Here is a 25,500-nt window from a genome sequence, read left to right as displayed (position 1 = left end):
CTGTTACCTTAATTTGGTTGACAAAAAGCTTCTTCAAAGTTTTGACCCCAAAATTAGAGATGAATTTAAAATTCTCTCTGAAATTCTCTCTGAAAATTAGAATTAGAGATGAATTTAAGCTTTGCGTTTCGGGTCTGGAGTTTGTGTTGACAGTTTCAGAATTTGATAGTATTATGATTCTGCTATCAGTTTTTAGGACAAGTGGGTTCAGGTGTGGAAAATCATCAACTCACCCAATATGCAAAAGCCATGAGGCTAAATCCATGGTTATAACAGCATTTCTGTTTTCTTTTTGGATGTTTTCTGCAGAGTTCTGTATTTTTGCACGCTGGAGCTCAAGGCCTGAAATATAGACAGTGATTTTTCTGTATTTCTTTTTGAAAACAAGTGCTGACTCTCTAAAGCTCTGGTTAAGGAAAGCAGAAAGCCTAAAGCTGCATTAATCCTGCTGTTCATATCCAAGCCCCTGAAAATAGCTCAAAGCAAATGCCAGTACCAATCTTTAGGTAATACTTATCCCCATTCAATAGAGTGACATTTGTAGTTTGGAACATATTCATTTCTGCTTCACTTATTTTTTAGGCACAACATATATAAGATGCATTGACAAAAATAATTCTTGTTAACGAGATTCAGCCACGTGCCTCCCTCCTGACATTTAGAAAACATTATTTTTTTTATTCCATTTCATGATGAGAGTGGAAAATCACCACTTTCCGTAAAAGTCTTTGAAATATAGTATCTTTGGGATTATCTTGTGTTATTCAGTTTTACCTAGATTTACTGGGTAATTCAAGACAACCTTCGTCTAATACAGACTTTGCAGTGAGTAATAAAAGAAATTAGAATGGAAGATAAACTGTCCCTTGTTGAAATTTCAATGAGAGCTAATGTTTCCTGGGTTGACGGAACAAAACAGAAAAACAAGAAAAGTTTTACGTCAAAGCAGACAGTTGTCTGGATGAAACTCCCATATGCTGGAGAATGGACATGTAAGCCATGAAGTGTCTCTGAGGCTCTTCAAAAAACACAGGAATAATCACTTAAATATGAGCTATTTTATATTGCCCCTTTTGCTTTTCCATCCTCATTAGCCCTCCAGGATCCTTGTTCAAGTGGATACTTATGCAAGTATGTAAAGATCTTTCTGAATTAAGGCCTAAATCTCTAACAGTTAACATCTCTTAATGCGCAGTTGCAGATCAGCCACTCTCTTGTAAATCTGGCTAGCTTGCATTATATGACTTTATGTTAAGAGAGTCCCACGGGGAGAATATTTGCGATTAATGCTCCAAATATGCCATTTTGCTTTAACATGATATAAATTGACGTGTTGAGTCATCACCCCACTACACACCAACAACAGAAGCAGGTGAAGAGTGGCTGCGCTTTGCGTAATTCTTTTATGCCATAGGAAGGCATTAATGCAGCTTGAAAAACTCCTTAGTCGCTGGAGTAACCTCATGGGACATTAGTTCCTGTAAGAGGAAATATATTTTAACAGAGCCAGTTTGCAAAAGCAAAACACAGGTTATCAAAATAGTGGCTAAGTAGTGCTGCTTCCAGTTTTGTGCTCCTCTTATGCCCTCCTGTGTACACATACAGTAGGCTGAAGTAAAGTGCTAGGTAGTAGAGATAGCTGGTGTGTCAGCAAGGGGTTGAAGCAAAACAAAGAGAAGGCTAGAGTGCACTAATCTTAGAGTTTTATGCTCGATATAAACAGATTTTTAGGGCCTGTACAGGTAAGGTCAAGAGCTCCACACAGTGATAATCAATGATAAGAGAGTTTGAGATATTCTGTAGACGAGATACTATTATTCATTTCTATAAATACTGGGCAAGAGAAGCATTACTTACTTGGTTTTCTGCTTGATATCCAGATGGTTTAAAGACAATATTGAAGTCTTTCTCTGCTATGCTAGATGCTTCATATGAGAACGTGTTTTTCGTCTGTTAAGACCACTGGGAAGATGACAGAAAGACTAAAACTGTTTTGCTGCTTTTTCTTTTTGGCTAAGAGAAAATTAATTGTAATATTTTCCAGTAATTTAATTTTTAAAAGAATACATTTACCCCCAAGCAATAAAACATTAGGTTCTGATGAAATCATGAAAACAACTTTTGTCTTGCTGAATTACCACGCTGCGTTTTTGTGAGGCTGCGGAACACCTACGGTTTTTGTAGATGTGTTCAGCAGGGCAGCTGTATCACCCAGCCCGTTCTGCAAACTGTGTGCCAGAACCGTAGTCTCACCAGTGTGGCGCTGTAGAAGGGAATGTTTTGTCCATCTAAATCAATCTAAACTGTTCACCTTGCAGTTCTGCTTATTGAAACCCTCAAGTGCTTTCAAAAATCTGTAAAGCAACAGGGTTACAGCTACAGCTTGTTGGGCTTATTGTTTGCGTATGATAATTTTCTGGCTTTTGCCCTGTGAAATAGCTGCTGAAGCCTTCACGGAGCTGAACACCTATCGCATTATGGTCTGATCCTGACTGATGCAGAGCATCCTCAGTCTTGAATTATTTGTGCTCAGCAATTTTTAGGGTGTTTTAGAAGCAAGTTAAAATAGGAAATTCTGAGCCAGAAAGGTAAAATCAGTACCCTATCCTAAAGAGTACATGTTCAGGGTCATTACTCTGTGTGAAGAGGAGGGAAGAGGATTAGACAGAACTGCTGAACATGCGTTTTATAAAATTCATTAGCTCCTTGCCTTTATGATCAGGTGCTTCAGGAGAGGAGACAGAAAATGTTTATATGGATAATGCAATGCGTTTTTGATCTTAAACTTTATTGCACCATCTTATGTCCTCATGAGTTGAGCGAGCCTAGCAATACAAAGTATGAGTCAAAGTTCACTTCTGAGCCTGTGCCTACAAGCCAGTTGCGATGGAGCCTTTTCATTAAACGAATCTAGAAACTGGATAGATTTTTATTTCTCATATGATGCGTGGTTGTTCTGTAAGGGAGAGAATACTTCTTGCTCATTATGTAGGTATCATGTACCATAAGCTGTGGTCTAATACATTTTCCACTGAATATGTATTGGCACAAAATCCTCTGTATAACTCAGCTCCAAAATGTTAATTTTACTTTGCTGTTGAATATTGGAAACAAATTCAAAAGTTCAGTTATGAATCAATACAGCCCATAGCCGGGCTTGTCATTTTTCGTGATGTGGAGTTGCCAGTTCAGATTTTCTCACTGAAGACGGAAGCTAAGGTGAGGGTAACGTTTGTGGAGGGAGTTTAGAGAACAAAACGTTCAGATGACACACCAAACAGTTCGCCGCCACAAAGCCAAGATGGCCCCCAAGAAAAATAAAAGTGCCATAGCCCGTGCCAAAATAGAGTATGAGGGGATCGTGTCCTGGAGCAGGCAGTCGAAACGCACTGGAACGTTCCCCTGCGCTTCCCGAGCTCCCAGTTACGAAACTGCAAGAGCTGCTTTTTCAAAGGGACGCGGTGAAGGAAACTTTGAAAAGGAGAACACTGGGCTCAGTGCTCGAGCAGGATCCCCTGCGCTGGAGTTGCTCTTACGAGGTCACCCTGCTGTACAAGAGTGTGTCCAGCCTGAAGGTCACGGTGTCCTGCATCATGTCCTTGTAAAGGTCAGGATGCTACAGCCAAAAAATGTTGACTGGGGCACCACCTCTGAGCCTTCCTTGTGTTATTCTTAGGATATTTGAGATTTAGAGAGGATTTTGTTCTCCCCTCACTGGCTGGCTTTCTGTGTGTTTTTCCCAGAAGTAAGGCGCAGTCTGGTGTCTGTGGGATGAGTCTGATGTCCACAGGTACAGCAGCAATGCCACCCACTGATCCATGAACTTACTTCCAAAAATGAAGAGATGAGCATAACAGAATTCAAGATATTCAGTTGTTTTAATTGATTTGTTTTTCTCTCCATTTTTTGAACGTTTAGGAGGACATCCACCTGCCTGTGGCATTTTCAGGTTCAGTCTAAGATGTGTTCAGAAAAACGTGAATCTCCCAACCAGAAGGGGGTTCCGCTCGCTTCTCCTAAACTGCTTTCTCTCACTCCAGCTGTCACTATTTATCGTTCCGTTCAGTTTCTTCAGGGTCTCTGCTTCCCTCACTGTGTCCCGTTGTCTCCATAGTCTCTGAACCATAAGTGTGCCCCGCTCTATCCTTCTACGTAACATCTTTCCCAGCAACCCCCCTGCAAATGTTCCCCTCATTTCTGCCCCTTTCCAGTTTTCCTATCCTTTTTAATCTCCCCAGTACTCTCTGCTATCCGACTTTGTCCCCTGATGCTGTGTTTTCCCTGGGTGTCTTTGCAGAGCTTCCTCTTGCTGCTCACGAGGTTTGTCAGCCGGCTCCTGGCCGCCGCCACTTCCCAGGCCCACGGCAGTGTCCCGCTCGGTCCCGGATGTGCTGGTAGCCTTCCTCTGCCAGGCGCCGTCGCATTCCTCCTGCCCGCTCGCGGTCTCAGCGGGAGGCTCTTGCCCTTGAAGGCAGCTCAGCTCCAGTCGCGTTGGAAACGGCAAGCGTTAGCGTGCCAAAACTAGCTGCCACTGCTTCAACGTGAAGCAATGGAGTAAGGATGAAAACCCCCCTCAGTCCTCCTGCCCCGAGCGGTGTAGCCCTTTTATATATTCATTATTTAATTCAGTGCATTTGTATGTAGGCGGAGGCACTTGGTGAGAGTGGGTGACCGCTTCACCACATTGATTAATGTTAATTGGTTAATCACCTTTCGTTATGAAAACGGAAAGTAAGTGCAATAATTGGCAATATGGCTTGACAGCATGCCTAGATTGGAGACCAGAGCCTGAGAATTAATTCCAAATTTGACTTATCTCAGGCCAGTGGAGATTAAAATACCAAAGATGTGCCTTTGTTGATTTTGGGCAAATAGGAATATTCTTTTCCTGAGGTGTAGCTGTAGATCTGAAACAAAATTCGGAATATCTGCATTTTAAAAATAGAGTAAATATGTTGCTGCTTTCTTTTGAGGTATCCAGTATGAAAGTGAGGGCTACATTGTTAAAATAAAATAAAATAAAAAAAGGGTTGAACTCTTAGTGACTGAAAACAGCATGCTGCCCTTTCGGCTGCCTCTGCTCTCCGGTGGGGCGATCACACGGAGAGCTGGGATACCAACCTCTGGGGTGGCCCCAAGTTGTCTGAGCTTGTGACTCAGAGCCATGAGACCTTGGCTAGCTCTTTGTAGATGCACAAGAGTGCTGAGCATATGAAGGATCATCTAATGAAGACTACTCACTGTGTTGTTAGCAGAGCTTAAACATAAAAATTGTGTCACTTGTGGAAAGAAAGATATTCTATAAAGTCCATGAAGGCTCCCGTAAATTCTTGGCCTGATGTGGTAGAGGCCGAGACTGTGACTCACCCGCCTCATTCCCATTTGTGCCCGTTCACATACTTTTTAGTTGTAGGCACTGAAAAAGAATCAGATTTTCTCCAGCATCTTCCACATTTATGCAGCCTTCAAGAGGAAACTGCTATAATTAACACAGATGCCACATACAATCCTTCCTTGCTTAAAGTAGCACGCAGTGCTGGGTCCTCAGGAGACATTCAAGCTTTGGGATACTGGAAGGGATAAATAGTTCTGTACTTCCACAGTGGTTCCACCAATGTGCTACATCCTTAGAAGGAAAAATAGAAAATTATTTTACTTCTGACATACAAAATGCAGGAGAAAAGAATCATTTTTAAAACATTTCTAGTACATTTGGAAAGACTGTTCCAATCACTGTCGGGTACAAAGCAGTATTAAAAATGGGCTCATTTACCGTGTTTATATTGGCAGTTGCTAGACTGACCAGCTAGTGGAGATCTCATCGTGCTAGGTGCTGTCCATTCATGTAGCAAAAAACAATACCTGCTCCAAAAAACTGATTTCTAGACAGATGTGAGGAGAAAAAGAGGATGTCCATGCTCTATTTTAAATTGTGGGACGGAGGAAGACTGTGCCAAAGCCAGCTATCTTATTATGATGCTTTAAACAAAAGACTATCTTTTCCATCAGACATTTCATAATTAGTTTTTTAGACAAATGACAACGGCCCTCATGCCCAATCCTAGTCTCATTGGGAAAAACGGCAGAACTCCCAGCTAGAATTTTTCTCTTTGTACAGGATTCATTGAAGAACTTTGTATTTCTCTTTTTTTCTGCTTCTTTTAATAAGTTGGTATATAAACAATAATTCTAGGATTAGTAACTAATTATTTACAAGAGGGACAGAATTTTTATTTAAAGCACTCCGTTGTTTACTTCAAGAGTACTTATGTGTCACTGAGTCACCAAACCACAATTAAATTCTGGGAAATGGCTTGTTGCTGATGTTCATTGGGTCATGTGACACAGTGGGATGGGTCAGATTCTGATTGTAATTGGCAGCCCAATCTAAATTTGTATCCTCTTTAATCTTTTAATTGACAGACTGTAAAGGAGTTTGGAGTACCACAAGATGTCAGACACAAAAGAAAAGAAGTTGTTGTCAGCTCAGTTGTGCTGTTCTGCACATAGCAAACATCAAGCAGAGTATCTGCTTTTCTCCAGAGAGTTTAAGGAGATGCTCTCTTTTCTGAGAAGAGCCCAGAGTCTCGAGTAGTTTGCTGGGGAAAAAGACAAAGAGATAAAAAACACGGTCAAACATGTAAGCTGGAGGAAATTTTACCCTTTCCTGCTATAAAACTTTCAACTGTTTTTACTTTGCACTTGCTTTACAATTACAGTAAAAATTAAAGAGGATGGGGTGTTTTTTTTTTTTTAATCATGAAGTAATTCTGAATCTTGCAATAATTTAGTTTAAAGATTTACCAGCTATGCCAGGTTAATGTAACGAGGCATAAAATGATGAAAAAGATGGAGCATAAATTACAGTGAAGATAATAGAGCCGTTACTACAGAAGGTCTAAATTTGCATGCAGGGGAAAAAAAAAAAAAACCTGCTATTCAGCTGGCTGGTCAGCCAGGGGAGATGGGCAGTGCTGTGATTTTTCTTCTCGGAGTTAAAGAAACGGGGGAGCCGCTTGGCCCCCGGCCGCCTCCGGGCTCCGGCGGCGCCGCCCGCGGCCGCCAGGGGGCGCCGCAGCGCTGCGCTGCTGCGCGGGGCTGCGCGGGCTGCGCTGCGCTGTGCGGGGCTGCAGAGTTTGCCGCTGAGTTTCTGCCAAAACCTTGCACTGTGTCCATCCCTTTGCCTTTGGGGAGCGGCGATAAAGCGTGAGGTGGACGGGCGCTATGCGCGCCTATGCGAGGGCAACGCAGTTGTTTCCCCCCCCCCCCGGCAGGATTTTCTCTGCCTTGCAAACACGGTGACCGAGTTGGTTGATGAGCTTGGGTGAAATTGCAAGACTGCGCCCCAGATACATTAATTATATGGTGCGTGTGCTTGCTGTAACTCACCTGCTTTCTAATTCTAGTTTCATAGTCTGTGCCTAAATAGAGCAGATGCTCTTGATGTCCTTTTAGCCTGCTGTTGATGGAAGATATTTCAAGGACAGGAAACGTTCCCAGTGTAAAGAAGCAGCAATTAAGTGGAAATACGTACTTGGCTGGGATGCTGAGCGCACAGAGAGAACTAAACAAAGGTCAAAACACAGTTCATGAAAATAGAATGTTGATGAGGACTAATATAAGAGAGATTCTATTTCCCCTATAGAAAGTCATGAGTATCAAAAGATAGATATTTCCTGATAATCAGAAGAGCTCGATTCTGATCTCATGCTAGTTTTACACTGGCATTAGGGGGTCAATTTTAGGCTGCGAGTTTCTTATTTTAAAAATTCTAATGAGCTGTTTTCTCTGTTTTGGAATAATACCTTTAGGATTGTCTCTGTTTAAATCGTCTATGAAGTGCGCAGAAGCATTTTTTTCCACATCAGCAGCTATCAGCTGTACAAGCTCATTCTTTTTGACCCTGCCTCCAAAGTCCTGCTATCCACACATCCTCCAGTCCAGCAGGTTTCGGACATGACTTGTGTTCATTGCCTCATGTAATGCAACAAGGTGCATTGAATTTAACATAATGTGTTGTGCCATCAACATGGCGTGTAGTGTTCAGGATCCAAAATGTTCCATCCTGTTTAAAAGTTAACGTTATTAACATAACTATTATGCATTTTTGCATTTATGGACGTATTACATGGGGTGGTTTTTTTTTTCCTTTTTTTGGCAGGTGACATTGGTGACAGAAGAAGAACAAGAATGATTACTTATCCATAACTCCCAGCAGTATGTCAGGTAATCATATTTCCTAAGAGTATCTCTACAATATTTCTTGCTTTTTTTAGAGGGTTTATTATTCAAAATTTACTGCAAAATAGTGCTTTTAAAAAGTTCTGATTTCACTGGTGCTGGGAGCTGAAGTCTTCCCTCTACCCAGAGTGCAACGAAAGGAGGCATGCAGTAATCTTCCCTTATGCTTTCCCCTGAAACTCCTGTCCTCCTTGGGTTTCCTTCAGCAACAGTGCTATATTTTATTCTAAATGCACATTTCAACTTCAACTTTTCCTGCTGAAACTGCCAGTTACAGTGACAGTTTCTGCTGACTAGGTTGGCAGAAGTTATTTTGTAACAGGGACATATTCCTGGAGGTTCAAAGCGAGACAGTCAGATTCACTTTATATTGATTACTAAGCACTCTCCAGATAATAATTGACCGAGTCTGTAGGTAGGCTGACGAGCCAGAGTTAAAATGACGCTTAACCATTTTAAGTCCTGTTTACCATCTTGTCCCTTTCAGTTGTAAAGTATAGCCTTCTAATGAAGGCTATACATGAATTAGCTGTGTCAAAAAGATATAGAGACTAGTCCAAGAAGAGGATGTCCACAAAGATTTAGTGGTTATATGGAGATCGTATAGAAAGCCAGAGAATTTCAGACTTCTGCAATATGTTTCAATATTCATAAAATCACATACGAAAAAGAATTGTTCTGCTGATATTGTTTGTCAGTGGCAATTAGCTGTTGGAATATGTATAAATAGATCCTTTTAAAAGCCTCTTTGTAAAATGCAGCATGTGTTACATAGGGAAAGTCATAACAAGCAAGCCTCAATACCTGATGTTATGCTGAAGGGGCAGTTTGTTTGTACTGTCTGGGCAGTTCAAATATCCTTTCTCCTACCCTAGAAAGCTCCTATCCCACTGTCTGGCATTGGCTAGCAAAGGATAAAAGCTGTTATCCACCAACAAGGCTGTGGCTTTACATTTGGGGTTCTGGATGTAAGGTGGAGAGTAACATTTAACAGACATGTGGAGGAAAAAACGAATATTATTTAAATGCATGCTTTAATAACGTATTTTTTGCATATGTGTTTATTTTCCATGCCAAGATGGATCATTTTACTATTCTCCTTATGGCTTCTTTGCCATTCTTCGAAGCAGGGATTGGGCACAGGTGAATATAAGACGGAAGCAGAGGGCATCAAGGCTTCTGGTGAAATGAAGTTGCCTTGTCCTTGATCAGCGTGTCGGGCTCGAGATTAGCATCACCGCCGCCTCAGGACTGGGAGGGAATTTGTATCCTTAGGCTAGGATAGGCAGGGCCTGCTGGAAAGTTTTTGCATTCTTCTGTAGTCATTCTTGGCATGATAGTTTAATTAAACAAATACCTGTTTTTGCAAGAGGTTGTGACATTGACATATAACTCTGAGTCTCTGCAGCTCGCTCATGTGCTCTCTTCAGTCTCGTGTCACAGCTTCGTTTTTTGACCTTTTGCTACAGGGCTTAAATTTTCTATGGTTTTGAGGGGCGTGTTTAGTAGCTTGTGCTGCATGATGGCTAATGATGAGGTCTAAAATGCAGTATACCTGCTTTACCCTCACCTTACCTGTGCAGGGTGTAGCTCTTCCGGCGGGTCTTACAGAGATCCCTCCCTAACTCGCTGGCCAGACCTGTTCCCCTGGCCTTCCCCCCGCAGGACAGCTCTGCTGAGCTGGGTGGAGACAAAGCGTAATTGGAAGAGCCTGCACTTTCAGTATTTCTTTAGAAAGGAGTGGGCAGAACAAATATGTGCAAAGAAAACATTTACCAGGCAAAAAAAAAAAAATGCTCATTGCAGAAGTGTTGGTGCAGCTGGAGATGTCCAGGGCTTTCCACTCGAAAGTTTTTATTTTCTGTTTCCCATTATAGGGATGAAATTCCCTACATGAGTGTGACTGTGAAAAGAAACATGGATGACATAAAAATCTTTCAAACTTTTGGCTGTATAAATACCACAGTGCAGAGCCAGATAAGGCTCCTTTCCCAATGAATGAAAATCAAAACTTAGGTTCTGTTATTGAGTCACTGGAATATGAGAGCGGAATCTCATCCAAAACCAATCCAGTTGCCTAAAATAATAGGCTATGCTATAGTGATTTTTGGTAGATCATTTCTCTGTGCATATGTTACATTTTTATTGCAGTAAGAATTTTTCTTTTGTAGGCACTGTCCAAAGCCCCCAGTTTCTAGTGCAATCTAGAAGAGTTTTGTCTGAATGAAGGTTGTAGGATTTGGCCTGGGATGGTAAAGCTAGGCTTTACTACATTTTACGGTTGCCACAGGATAAATATTTTGAATATTTTGACATCTCAACTTCAAAAACATGCATTGGCGTGATTATTTTGTAGCATACCTCTGTGATTGTATATGTTTATAGCTTTAATAAGGAGAGAGTTCAAATTTTCCAAAATGATAGTGGGAACTTCAAACTTTTCTGTATCCAATTCAGGTAACGCGGAAGGATTTCAGAAAAGTAAAAATCCTTGCTTATAAGTACATACATTTGAAAATAAAAAGTGAAATAAATGCACTAGGTACAATATTTTCATGCAAAAACATAAGCTCAAAGAAAAATATTAACAAAGTCCAAACTACCATCGTTTTTTCCTAGAATGCAGTCAAAATAAAGTTCATGCAGAAATGCAAATGGGGCTAATGAACACCTAATATTGTGTGCTTGATGGCATTAGAAGCTGACAAGTGAGAAGCTGAAGTTACAGGTTTTGTAATCTCTGTGCTCGTCTATATGCTTTTGCAACCACGCTAATTATAAATGTCCAGGCTTGCTTAGCCTGTTTGATGTACGCCTAACTCAGACGATGACCAAACCGGCAGGTAGGGTGATGATTCAGGAGGGGAGAGCTGGACATAATACATGTCTTGCAGATGAGACAGAACACATTCTGTTCTCATAAGCATGGTACAGCCTTAAAATAAATAGTTTTCAGGCTACTGATCACACACGCACAAAGCAAATCCAAAAGTTCAGCTTCCCTAATTTGGAGCCTGATTTCTTTAAACCTTTCCCTTCTTTTATGATCAGCTCAGTAGTAAATCTGATGCTTTTGAAGAGCAACAAGAGAAATGCATTTAGGGAGTGTAAAACATATTTTATTGACATGGAAATAGCTAGAAAATGCTCGACTGGACAGTAGCGTTCCCATAGTTCATCGTCAGCTTCACAGTTGGCAGCAAAAGTACAGTCCATGGAGTTCTGGAAAAAGATTATAAGCATTTTAAAAATAGTCCTATTTCAGCAATAACTACAAGTCTGTCTGCCATACATTTGTACAGTAGAATAGGAAATTTTAAAAGTTGGAAAGGAATATTTTCCCGTAGAGATGATACAGTTCTTTTAAATAAATAAAAATAAATATACAGTATAGCTTGTAACAGAATTCTTCCTGTTTAAATACTGTAGTGAAGCTTCTGGCTGTAGCACCATCATTCACTGGCACTAACCTACCGCTGACGGCTTCTGTGTGTCTGTTCACTCCAAGGCACAGGGCAAGCCTTGAAACAAAGCTCCATCTTACTTCACTTGCTGGAGTGAGAACTGGAGACGGAATACAAGAATGGGTTCCAAAACTTCAGAAAATAAACAGTATTTGCAGAATATCATGGATCTCAATAATGTCGCCTTCACAGTCAATGAAATCTTCAGTGAGGCCAGGATTTTACTCTGTGAATGTGTTTTGGTTTCATAATCGACCCTGACATTGTGCTTCTGCACTCAAATATTCACACTGTTCTATTTGATAATGACTGTAAAGTTAGATCAAGATAGGAATTATAATAAAATTAAGTGCTTACTTTAGGGAATATAATTTAAATGTCATAAATGCATATTTTCAGTAAGTAGATTTTAATATGCAGTATTTCTTGTAACAGGTAACTCATTTGGAAAAGAAAATTAATCAGCTTTTATGCAAACAATGCATTTGAAAACCAGTATTTCCAAGGGGCTTGCATGTAATTTCCAACAACTGGGAAAAGTAATATAGTAGGATAAGAGAGGATCTCTTTTTGAGTCTTTGCACTGTAATGCTCATCAACCTGTAAATTTGCTATTAGTTCAGATGGAAAATAGTTTATTGTGTAACATCAGATAAGAAATGATTTCTCCCGAATTTCTTTAATGATTTTTCTAGGATAAGTTAATTTAACGTACATCACTGTCTGACAGCGCAAACTGTCCCACGCTTCTTGTCCAACAGACCATGGTAAAATCCCACTAACTCAGTTGTATTGTTTCTTTTCAGTAACGGACTTTTTAGAAGGGCAGTAAATACTTTAATATAAGGTTTTATTATGCTAGGATTCAGCAGCTTTGTAATGAGCTTTTGGGGATTTTCAAAAGGTTAACAAGATTTATATTGTGGGTTGTTTTTGCATGAAGCTATGAATCACTCCATGATGGCTCTTATTACTTAGAAGCATATTTTTGAATATGCAGTTAAAAATATCACACTTAGTAAGTTCTAGGTTACAGACGTTCTGATTTAATTTTAACTTTTTTGTTTTAAACGTTAATGTTTATGTGCTTTCAAGAAGCGCTATATAAATACAAAAGTTACGAAAGGCAAGTAGTCTATATAAACGTTTTGTAATGTTTCAAGGTTTTATACAATTCTCTAATAATACGTCGAGATTTTCTTTCAGTTCATGAAAAAAAAGGTTCTCTAAAAAGTGTTACGACTCTGAAAAGTCCTGGGGGAAACAGGAAGGTGTTTGAGTTTGGTACTTACAGCTCAAGAATACCTTCTGCATTTTCCAGAAAAGAGGCACATATTTTTCAAAGAAATAGTATCTGATTGGATTTCATTGTGAACGGAGCAGAGACACATGTATTTTTTTTAGTTTTGCAGTGTCTCGTAGCCACTTTCTTAAGTGTGTTTCATTATGTTAGTGTTGGTATTTTTTCCTTTTCCATTGCTTTCAATTAACAACCATTATATTTAGTCCGTTTCTATCATCCTTTTCTTTAGTGGAAAGGAAATTGTATTGGAAGATCCACTTCTTTTACAGTTAGGTTTGAAAACTGGAGATGCTTCTTTTTTGGAAACTTGTCTTTTTGAAATACAATTTCTGATGGGAGCAGATTGTTAAGTGTTAGAAGTTCTGAGTACCATTCTTAGACTGTATAACACTGTCTGTGTTTCACTGCTGCCATAGGTTAGAGTGAGTGCACAATGCTGTTAATATAACTCATACTTGTTAATTTTGCATGAAAAAAAATGTTAACATAGTTAAGAATAAAAAACAAAATGTCCCTGTGTTTTTCCTGACTTTTCTCCACTAGCATATAAAACATAACACTTTCCTTTGCTAAGCTTACCCTCAGATCTGCAGCCTGCCATTTTATATTCTTCCTAAGCCTGACTACGGACTGCTGCCTAGTTCTTCTGATATGTCAGAGCAATGAGCTCACACTTCTTGTCCTTTATATATAGTCCATTATAGACTATATATATTATAGAGAGAGGACTGTAATTTCTGGTGCCAACTGTGAAGCTGACGATGAACTATGGGAACGCTACTGTCCAGTCGAGCATTTTCTAGCTATTTCCATGTCAATAAAATATGTTTTACACTCCCTAAATGCATTTCTCTTGTTGTTCTTCAAAAGCATCAGATTTACTACTGAGCTGATCATAAAAGAAGGGAAAGGTTTAAAGAAATCAGGCTCCAAATTAGGGAAGCTGAACTTTTGAATTTGCTTTGTGCGTGTGTGATCAGTAGCCTGAAAACTGAAGAACCTGCAGGTTCTCAAGAACCCTCTCCTCTCATTGCATTTGGTCTTTCTTTCTCAAGATGTCTTTGATTGCATTATTTGGGTAAACATCATCATTACTAGCTGCTTTTTGGCTTTCACAAACTCATTATATCTTTATCAAGACTGCTTGTTTTAGTACCTCTTTTTTACCTGACCATTGCTCAAGCCTCAGTTTTTGAAGAGAGTTTTTAGTAGTGCTCTTTCAAGATACAGGATTTCTTTGAGCAGTTCTAGAACACAGATAGCTTAAGTAATTTCATCTTATTGAAAAAACAGTGAGCTTCAATTATGTGCATGTACAGCCCGGATTTGCTGTTAGTAAGTGGTGGCCAAGTACACTATCCATTCCTCACTGGGCAGAGGTTGAAGGTCCAACATGAGGAAAGACCATCCAAACTGATCTGAGAATGAAGACTTTACAAAAACCATGGCAGTTATTTGAAGGGCAATGTTGTTTCCCAAATGGTTGCACTATAATTTATACATTAATAAGATCTGTTTTATGAAATTTTAATCCAGTAATCTGGAAATGATGCTTTGCCTTATCACTTAGTTTGTTTTAGTAGGTTCCTGGGTTTTGAAAGAATTACTTAACGTAACATGAAGAGAGTAATAATGTATTAGTAATCCCGTATTCAGACACAGGCTCATCTGGAAAATGAGTCCCAGAGAGATGGTTCACTTTCCATAAAGACATCAGATTAACCTTGGTTAAGAGGCTGGTTAACCTTGATTCAGAGGGAGGTGGTTCTTCAAATAAAGGGAGGCAGATATTGGAGCTTGTTGCCAGAGGATGTTGTGGTTGCAAGAAGTTTACATGGGAGAAGACTGGAGCAGCCCTTTAAAGAAGGATCTTTTGGGTCTTAGTACTGTGTTGGCAGACTGCATGGGCTCAGGAAATCCCTTGGGTTGAAAATAGATGGAGGCTGGGACACTGTTGGGGAACTTTTACATGTGCTTGCTGTGTCCTTCCTCTTCCGCTGGCATGCACTGATGGTCACTGCTGGGGCACAGTATCTGAGCTGGCCCTTGGTTTGAACAGAGCAGGCCTTCTCGTGCCCTCGGGGTATGCTGCTCCCCGAAAAAGCCTCCATCCCATGCATCGTGTGCAAATATGAGAGGGTCAAATACATTTAGTGTGTGTATATTGTTTAATGCCACTTTCCCAGTTCCGTTGTATATCCAACCATCTTACTGCTTTTTCCCACATAACTTTGGTCATTCATTTCTTTTTCTGCTAGTATTTTTATCGGCTATGCAGCTGTCACAAGCTTCCATATCCAGGTACAGAGCTCCTGTTCATTTCTCCAGGCAGAGGGTTTCAGACAGTGCTTTGCATACCAAAACCCTGAACCATTTGCTTAGAAGCTGCCTCGGGCTACTTTGCAGATGAGCTGTCACATGCTTCTAGATATTCTTTTCCCAATTAAATTTTTTTTCCTTATGTTTAGAAACTTGAGCGTAATGTCAAACCCAGATTCCTGATGAGATAAATGTATGTCTAGTATTTCTTTAATAGTTAATAGAGATTTGATATGTTTTTCAAAAGCGATTGCAATGGTTCGTACTGAAGAACTCGTTTATGATAGCTGTCAGCAAGAACCAGTATAAAGCTCTTGCACTGTATAGTGTAAGTTTGTTAATGTTACCTTTTTTTTATGCATTAAGAACCCTTCACATTTGATATCTGTGCACCGTTTTTCATAATGATTAAGGCTTTGTCCAAAAGATTATTTGAATACATTGAAATATACTTCAGTATTTTTAAAACTATGTTCTAAAATGTAATAATTAAATGTTTTGTAATATTGCCACTGTTAAAGGGAGATTTTTGTGTTGTGGGTTGAATAATCCTGGCATTGTTTACTTCCACAAACATAAGCACACACATCTTTCTGAAATACCAGAAACAACATAGTGGTTTCAGTAGACTTCACTAGTTCCGTGTTCTCATTAGAGTCCTTTGTCTCTCATTGTGCCCGTTTGTCATATAGCACCTGTTACTTTTATATTTTTAAATCTGAGGATATAAATGACATATTCTGAAAAGCTTTTTTTAGCACATTATATGAAAGCATGGTTTGGATATCTGTGAGAATCTGGCCAGTCTGTATGAGCTCCATTCATCCATGCTCCATCCTCCTCCTTGTCGAAGCAAAACACAAGCCTGGTTTGAAAGTTGGGAAGCTCCATTGGGAAATGTTCCCATGTTTGATAGAGAAGAAGGAGAAAATATAGTGGTGTTATTCTGCAGAAAGGGGAAGGGGAAGGGGAAAGGGGGAGAGGAGAGCAGAACAGGAGAGGAGAAGCCGAACGAAAGGAAAAAAAGAAAATGCTCTAAACTATGGCACTAAGGAGAATTGTAACCTTAGCCTTGCCTGGCCCGGAGAGTTTTATCAGTCCAAGCATAAACACACCTGTAAAACTCACATGCTTTTACTGACAGTTACTTTGCACACTCTAAAAAGCTTGTACAAAATATGAATCAGATTTTAATTTTACTGGCTGGGGGGTCCTTTAATTGCAGCTTTCTTTTTTTTTTTTTTTTTTTGCATTAAGTCGTTAAGTAAAAATGATCTAGTGTTATTGGCCTGGGTCCATACGAAGCTAGGCTGCTTGATCAACCTACTGTGCACTCCTCAGTCATAATCCTGATTACATTTGCCTTAGCTGATCTCTTAGAAACCAACCCACTTGGATGTCCTTAGATGCTTGTATACTTCAGTGTTTAAAAAAAAAAGGAAAATTGCTCTTGCACTTGCTGCTCAGTTTACAGTAAACTTCAAATATTAGAAGAGGTAAACCTGTACAAAACAGTCACTTTCTCAGTCTTTTGTTTTCCAGTCAAGTCAGTCAGTGACAATTCAGAGACTGCTAATGTATTCATCCACGGCTGTTATTTTGATCAGCTACAAGCTGAAATTCTTGGAGGCTGTCAGCAGTTTTGGAACGTAAAACAACTTTTTGTTGTGAGAGGCAATGTCTTGGTAAATGTAAAAATGGCAATCCTATGACATCCCAGAGCTGCTGGTTCTCCTGTTGCCTCAGGGCTAAATGATGGCCCGTTGCTGGGGGTAAAAAAGAAAGAAAGAAATGTTTGCGCTCTCCAAAAATGTGTGAGCGGTGTAGACTCTGTGGAGCGGGGAGCGTGCTTTCCTCTGATACTGCAGCTTTCACTGCAGATGCGTCTAGCTGGCAAACTGAAGCTAGCTCTGCATAAAGTAATAGTAATAGTAACAGTAATACCAATGCCACTGCTAGGTGTACCAAGCCAGATCATCAGGCAGGATGTAATCCCGTGCCTCTAGGTGCCTAAACCCTAGGTTAAGCTCCAGGTGAGCACACTGAATTGGCACTCTCTCCACTGCCCTTCTCGGTACTCTGCTGGGCACCCAGAGTTTTTGTCAAGGTTGAAGTTGGGGATAGCTGCATAAATAATGTCGCCCTGTAGTGAAACTGTAATTTAACATCTTAACAAGCGGAGTGGTGATTTAGAAGATACGTCTGTGCTACAGCACAGAAATACAGGAAAGGAAGACAGAATATGAGCTCCCTCAGTGGTAGTTCCTTAGTACTTACTCTCCTCCTAGCAAAATTTGAATGCAGAAAGTCCCTGCGGACTTAAGAGTATTTATGAAGTGGAAGCTTGTAAAATTAAATAAACTGTAGCTAAGATAGCAGTCAAAGTAGTGAGACAAATTTCAAAGGGAACTAAAAGGAAAGGAAAGGCTAAAGCTGCTTGGCCTTGGGTTTGCCGCTGTGCAGCTCTGCCTGGGCAAATTCCAAGGGATAGAAGCTGTCTGTAATAGCAACAGGTTATTCTCATAGTTTAAATGTGCCCATAATTATATTTAAACATCCCTGGGATGCTTTGCAAACAGAAATAGGAGAATGTATTTTAATTTTCTTCTTTAAATTAAGGAGAGTTTTAGAATTCCTTGCTACATGTAAAAATCTGTATGCAGTTTGTGACAGTCTCTCTTAATCTTTAGGGAACACAAGTTATACCATTGTGTGTGACTGTTAAAGGTAAAGCAAATCCTCATGATACAGGCTAAAAAGATAGCAAAGATATTCTTTCATTTCAAAGATAAAGTTGGGGAAAAGATGTAGAAATTTATGCCTGTTCAAGACTGAACAGTCGGGATTATGAATCACCGATCTTGTTTCCAGGACTAAAAGCAAGAACTGAGTAAATTGTACAGCTGAGTGTTTTGCTTCACAGAGTAGCGGCTTCTGTGGGGTCAGTGGCCTTTTCAAGAATTTGACAAAGCATAAAATATCTGAATTTATGAGAGAAGCACAGAAATGCCTATATGTATATGTGTGTGGGTGTGGGTGTATTCCACATGCTTGGATCCCAAATTTATATAAATATATTATCGAGAAATATATTATCCATGCAGGGAGATAACTAGAAAGTGAAAGTAACCAGAGGGTACACTATCTGAGGTTTTAGAAAGGCTGGGAGGGCTGGGTGGTGGTGTGCGGTTCCTCTCCATGCCAAGCAGAGGGAGACGGCAAGGTTCGGTTCGCATCTTACAGGGAAGGTCCGTGCAGCTCCTGGAGGGTCTTACCACAACTATCCAGTCTTTCCCTCTAAGTTTAAACTTACTTTGAAGGCTACAAGATCTAAGAGCGTTTGAATTAGGAAAACAGAAAATTTTGTATTTTATTCTTTTCCTTTAAAAAAAAATTGTCCCAGTATGTTGTGGTTTGCTTTCAGTATTCTCTTTTAAATCTGATTATCCTCCTACAAATGATATTCTCTTGCTGCATTACCACATTTAAAGTCACTTTTTAATCCTGCTAATAAAAACAAGTGTGAACTAAGATCAGCTCTATAGAGCCAGAAGTATGGAGAGAAGAACAAATTCTTTAGTAATCTCACCTGTCTTACGCCCTGAAGGCTGTGTTGCCAAATAATTTCTAATTCAAATTCATGTTGTTGATGTCCAGCGGAGATACAGAGGGTAGAAGGAACGGACCTTAGATTTCAAACATCAGGTGAGCTTAAACTCCTAACAGAAAGAAAAGTATGGATTTATATTTGAAATTAAGTACGATATTTAAGAAAACTATATATGTGAACAGAGTTTAATATACAATAACAGTATTGAATACTAACCATAACTAAATCTTTAGAATATTGTCCTATATGAGCAATATTCCACTTAACGGAAGTCTTAAGACAAAACTTTCAGACAAAACTAGCAATAGTCGTAGTAACTTAGTTCTGGTAACTGAATTCCAAAGTTATTTTTAAACATTTTTATCAGGAAATGGCTGGCTTGCTATGCATTTATTTGCTAATATGAATATCAATGGCTTTACTAAGTGAAATTTAGGTAAAATTTACTCTTAGGTCCATAAAAATAGCAGAATCTTAAAATGATTTAAACCACATTGGGTATCAGTCATGAAATGACTGGAACTTGACATTTTCTGCATGCAAGCTATAAAGCAATTTTGTATTTGAATTTGGGTGCACATAATCTAAAATAAAATAATTTCTTTAAATGTGGAGTACCGTCTGTGATGTGGCATTTCTATAGCAGCATTTAGTTTTGCTGCTCCCCAAAATAGAAAATGGGCTATATTTAGATGTATGGATTTATCAGCTGGTGGTATTTCAGTGTCTTCTGCATAAGACAATAAATACATTTGCCGGAGCCTTTTGATCAGTTAGATCAAATCATGCTGCTTTAGTGGCGTTATCTGCAGAGGACCTGACTGTCCAAACTCCTGTGACAGAATGCGTGCCTCCGATACTGCCCTGTGAGCACCACTAGAGAAAGGCAGGAGGTATCCCAGGCGCGACTGCTAAGCATGCCCACATAAGAATGTCACACTTAGGTAACAGAGTGTCCCTCAGGTCAGCCTGCGATAAGAGCAAAGTCAAACAAGGCTGAATCCTTGATGTTTTGTGTTTTAAGTATCTGAAAATTGTTCACGACCAGCCTCGACCTACAAGACCTCAAATGATCATATGAGCGAGGCAATAAATTGGTGGTAACTTCCCCTGGGGTCCATGGGCTAGTCGTGGTGTTGGGAAAGTTACATCTAGCGTTAACCTGTCCACGTAGAGCTGCCTACTTGTTCAGGCTTCAGAGACGGGGAAATTTTCTATTTAATGGTACTGGAGGGAAACTATGGTTGCTGAATGGGCATGGCTGAAAGGCTCAGCGTCGTACCAGTGCGGTCCGGTGGAGATGCATGGGAATACCACGGCACCCGGACAGCTGGGGAGCCCCTTGCTTTCCAAAACTCCACTCCTGAGCAAGATGTTGGCAATGCCAACAGTTTGTAACCCTGCAGTACTTGCCAAACCTCCAGAACGGGGCCTCCTGTCCTGGGACAGACTGATTCACCTGCCTGACAGAAATCAGAAGTGGAATGTAGTGGGCATAGCAGAAAACCGTTTGTATTGGAAAAGGCATTCCAAAAATGACGATGTGTCGAGGAGCGGACAGCAGCTTTCACCGTGTCTACATGCTTCAGCTTGGACGAGCACAATTTTGCAGCGAGGCCGTACAAAAGCAAACTTTCAAGTCATATCAAGTGCCCAGGAATACCAGAGAGAAGAAAAAAAGTGTAAAGGTAACCAGCATTATTATACAGAGCATAGCAAATATTGTGTTAGGGGAAAAAAAGTCCATTATATCTTGTGTTTATGGTCAGGGTTTTGGCCACTGGTAAAAGCATTACTATGAGGGGGATGTTTTCTTGTTATAGGTTTTTTTTTTTTTTACAGCAGGGATAATCATGATTTTTAGCATTCCTCTTTATATGAGTTAATAGCTTTTAAAAAGTCCTGATGACAATGTGATAAGTACTTAATAAGTTTTAAGTGTGATATATAACACAAAACCATTTCCATTTCCACAGACCTTTAAAAAATTCTCTCTCTCTCTCTTTTATGGTCTTGATGAGCTCATCAAAACTCCCTGCTTTTGAACCTGGACTTCTTAAATGAAGTCTATCCTTGATATACTAAAAATGCAAAGACAGAGGAAAGCATTATTTTAGTTCTTTCAGGATGCTCATCGCTCACCTGTGACTGTGTTGTTTTGCCTTTCCTTCTTTATTATTATTAATTGTCCCTCAAAGCTGTAGTAAGTGTCCATATAGAACACAAGTAAATGGAACTTTTTGTTCTGAATATTTTTTACCTCGGTAGTCAGGAGAACTGACCATTTTCTTTCTAATAGTTTTCTTTTTGGTCATGTGAGAGTAGCATTGAAAAAAAATCCCTTTTAAGAACCCCAGTTGCTCAGGTGTTGGCGCAAATTTAGTGTTGAAGTCATTTTTATTCCGTTTCAAACTGGGATAAATAGCTCTTCATTGTTCTTCACCCCCCAAAAATAAATACTGCACGTTGGGAGGGAGGGACTACAAGTTGTTTTCTTTTACTTAAGTCTTGCGTCACTCCAGGAAGAGAGATTAGAGTGTCAGGAAGGATATCACCTCATGAAAAAGTTAAACTGCTCTAAGTACCTGATTTCTGTAGATTTAGTTGCTCTTTACCTCAGAATGCCTCTTTGCTAACAGATGTCAGGTGTTGATCGCTTTAACGTCTTACAAGGGCTGTCCAGACAGTTCCACCCAAGAGTCCATTAATCGGGTGGTGTCAAGCCAGTTAGTCAGCTTTCGTCTCTCTCTTGTTTTTGAGCAAATGGGACTTTTTACCTTAAAGTTATCTTGTGTGGTTTGGGGAGGGAGGGATTGGAAAAGGTACATGTTTTAAGCATTGGCGGTTACTTTCTCAAGAGATAAGCCATCTAATTAACTGCTGTCTGCTAACAGGGTCTTCCAATTATGAGACGTGGGGAGACTTAACAAATTGGGTTGTCTGGGTCACAGGTCTATAATCGTGCTTGCCAATATTTGTTCAGAGATGGTCTTAAAAGTTGTCAAACACGATTCAAGGATTTGTTAGCCAGTTTGTTGGCAAACCTCTCAACGAACAAATTCTTTCTGACAAGACACTACTACCTACGTATGTCGTGAATGATAGGAAAGAGTGAAAGAAAAAGGCAAGATAAAACCCTGGAAGATTCCTGATCATGAAAGAGCATCTCCATTCTCTTTAAATCAAATTTATTCAAGGTGTCAAATATTATATGGGAACACTGGGTTGGTAGTGAACCTGAACATTTAAATATAAACTATGACATTCTTTGTTATCCAAACAGAGTAATGAGTCTGAAGTGTTTAAATAAAAGGCACATCACACTGGCATTTCATGAGTCACATACACACTTAGTGGAATGTCATAACCAAGGTACAGCAGGCTTTGCAGGAGAAGGGAGCAGTTTTAGAGAAGGGACTAACTCTCATATGTTGAGGGAAGAAGCGCACTATTGTACAAACAAGCCCTTCCTCAGGTTTACGCTAGAGGCAGCTAGTTTGAAGTTTGCTGCATCTGTTTCAAACCCAAAGACACGATTTTATGCCAGAAAGCTTTAGCTGGTTTTTTTTCTCAGTTGTAGCACTTGCTACAATAAACATGTTATAGACAAAATGCCAATTTTTAATGTCTTTGATTCCCCTGAGAAATACTCCACAATCTGTCAAATGCTATTATAACTTTACCGCAGTAGAACTGCATAAATGTAATTACTTCATGATTTAGACACAAATGGAGTTTTCAAAATAAGATGAATATTACGTAGAGATCATTTTCTCTTCTTATATGCGTTTGGTGTTATTTTGGAATTTCTTTCTTAGTTGAGTTTTCTTTCTTAGTTTAATCTACATCACTGTGCTATCCATGAGGGTCAGAACTGATGTGATAAGCTGGTATCTAGATTCCGCAAACAATAAGTTTTTGCATGACTCATTGGATTATTTTGGAAGGATCATTTTGAGTCTGTTCTGATCATAGGGCATAAAGTAAATGAGTAAGGTAATGCAAATATATACACTGACAGGAGTTGGTAACTCATAATATCAAATGGGCTTGGTGATCCTATGTTTGACAAATGATGTGTACTGCAAAAGCCACATTAATACTTCTGCTCAAAAGCTGTTACAGTGTTCAGTGTGTTGTCTTTATGATGCCCAGAGATACTGACTGTCTGGAATGCATTGCATATTATGTGGTATGAGTCCTGAAAGTGCAGAATTGCTTTCTTCTTGAAGATCAATGATCTAATAATGTTTTTCCCCATAGCAGGAATGCATGCAAAGAGAAAAACCATAAATACAAAAAAAAGCAGCTATTTTGTAACATGTAGAAATACCTATTATAAACTAGGAACTGACAATATGAGTGTACGCAATTGCTAGAATTTAGAAAGGTATGTTTAATCCTTGCAGCTACATGTTCCAACGTGCAGAACTGTTTTTGACTAAATACTGTATTTTTCTCCATCTGTATGTATAAGCATAAACACAATCAACATAAAATCCTTCCATTTAGTCCTTCGAGAACTCCACTCTGCCCTATATCATTTGAATGCTCTTTAATACCTCCCCCGAATGGATATTGCAGCACCTTTTAAAAATAGTGTAGGGGCCTTACCTGCAACATGGACGTAGCCAATACCATAGACCAGAGGTGCACAATTTAGAAACAGTCAGGAGAATATAACTCCTCTGGGTAACAATGCCACTTGCACAGTCACACAAGTAGCAGATGTACACAACAGGGGTGGACTGTGTGGAATAACGCTACTTTTGTGTGTGTCAGTGACCTGGGTTGTTTGGGGTATTGTGTCAAGGGGATCATCCAAATAGGAGTACTGCTTTGTCTTAAAATTTCTGCGGGTTAATTTTGTTATTTTTTTGATCAGGCGAAGTCACAAGAGAAGTGCAACTTTGTGGGGCGTTTGATTGTTTGCAATCAAAAGTTTTAATCAGAGATTTTTAAAACACGAGTCCCGAAGAGGTGTATGTGCTGTTACAAAGCGGTCTCCCTGCAGAAATCTGGTTTCAAGCAGTCAAGGCCTGACTGCAGTTCTGCTTCACTGGCTTCGTTGCACTCACTGCTGATGTACTCTGAGGTGGATATTTCAAAACCTTTGGGGGGCACTCAGAACTCCTGTTTAGCAAATACCTTCTGGTTTTATAAAACAATAAACTGAGACCTCAGACAGTGAGGGATGCAGCCTTTGGATCCTCTTCTGCCTCCCTATCAAAGTTTCTGTTTTATCACTGGCCTGTTTGTCCACACCTGAAGTTTTATTCTGCCAGTGATTAATTTCCGTGTATTAGCACAGTCAGGTACTTGAGAAGTACTGAAATTCCGAATGTGATGCTTCAGTGCTGAAAGCAGTGAAAGACTCCAGTATTCAAGTCAGAATACAAGACTGAAACAACAATTGTATGCACTATTTTCTAGTCCACTTTTGGACTTTAGGTGAAGACCCCATCTGACTGTCTTTTACCAGATGATTTAATGCAAAGTGATACAGGAAGAGGACCCTCAGAGGTTCAACTGAAAATACTCCAGGAATATTTCAGTTTTAATAATGATACTAAATCTTTGCAGTGTTTTTGGAACTGATTTGTTTCCAAGGGAGCAACAATCTGCAGTGCTATAAACCTCTTGGATGTTCCAGGTGAGGAAACCTCATTGCCTGGCAGTGTTTATCATTCATTTTTTGCCGGAAAAGACTCTCATCCACTTTACTTTCTCATTCTCCTCAGTTTCTTGTAATGTAATTTCCTGATACCATTGCAGTAATTCGGAGAAAAGTAGTACATACGACACGTTTCTAAGTGTTATTGACATAGCATTAGAAAACAAACAATGTTTGAGGAGTTGATCTTAGAACCGAAAAGAATTCACATGCAGTCCCGTATCATGATACCATCTCCGCCAGGCACCATGCTGCCTGCGACTGCTCTGTCTACGTACATCCTCAATTCTTTTTAGTTTTTGGATAACGAAACTAAGTCAAGTAAGTGGGAAGAAGAACCAGAGGAGAGAAAATTCTTAGGAAATTTGCCTCATCTGGCAAAACAAATCCACAAGGTGAAAAGGACCTGGTGAAAATTTCCAGCTTGGTTCCCAAAAGCTTTTTTGGGTGGTGTCAACCACCCGGCAGTCGAAGGGCGGTCGGGCACTTTCTGAGGCGGCTCCGTGCTGCGCAGGGAAGGGCTGTGGCCGATAGAGGTGGCCTTTTGCGAGGTTCGGGTCCGTTCTCATTATAAGCTCTCGCTCGGAAAGCAGCCTATTCTGCCGGTCCCCAGCGAGCCTCGGGCTCCACGCGGGCAGGGCAGCCCCCCGCGGACACCAGGACAACGCGGCTGCCGCCGAGCTGCGCGGCAGCCTGGCTCTCCGTGGCTCCGCTTATTTCTCTTCCTCTTCCCTGGCGCGGGGCTCCATTAGTCTGGAGGATGTTCTTCGTCAAATGGGCGATGTCATGTCTTTGTCACCGAGTTACCGAGTCAGTCCTCTCAAAAATTGACCCCAGGGTACAGCTACCGTGGTGCATTTGGAGTCCTCCCATTCCTCGCAGTTGCCTC

The 25,500-nt window shown here is 40.1% G+C and overlaps 1 protein-coding gene across 16 annotated transcripts in view; it reads left to right on the top strand.

Annotated features, from left to right (window-relative positions):
* The window catches only part of THRB (thyroid hormone receptor beta), a 173,591-nt gene that overhangs the window by 111,674 nt on the left and 36,417 nt on the right, over nt 1–25,500 (top strand). For 11 of the 16 annotated variants that reach the window (XM_068935438.1, XM_068935435.1, XM_068935445.1 and 8 more), the window contains one exon: nt 8,162–8,226. In XM_068935438.1, coding sequence (XP_068791539.1) covers nt 8,220–8,226 — 7 coding nt within the window. In that variant the 5' untranslated portion in view covers nt 8,162–8,219. Of the gene's footprint in view, nt 1–6,423; nt 6,641–8,161; nt 8,227–25,500 lie in introns of all 16 variants that reach the window. The other 5 variants (XM_068935444.1, XM_068935437.1, XM_068935446.1 and 2 more) reach the window with 1 other exon arrangement.

This window comes from Struthio camelus, chromosome 2 (assembly GCF_040807025.1).
Source record: "Struthio camelus isolate bStrCam1 chromosome 2, bStrCam1.hap1, whole genome shotgun sequence".
NCBI lineage: Eukaryota > Metazoa > Chordata > Aves > Struthioniformes > Struthionidae > Struthio > Struthio camelus.
The sequence above is the reverse complement of the archived record's forward strand: the minus strand, read 5'-3'. Positions and strand labels throughout refer to the sequence as shown.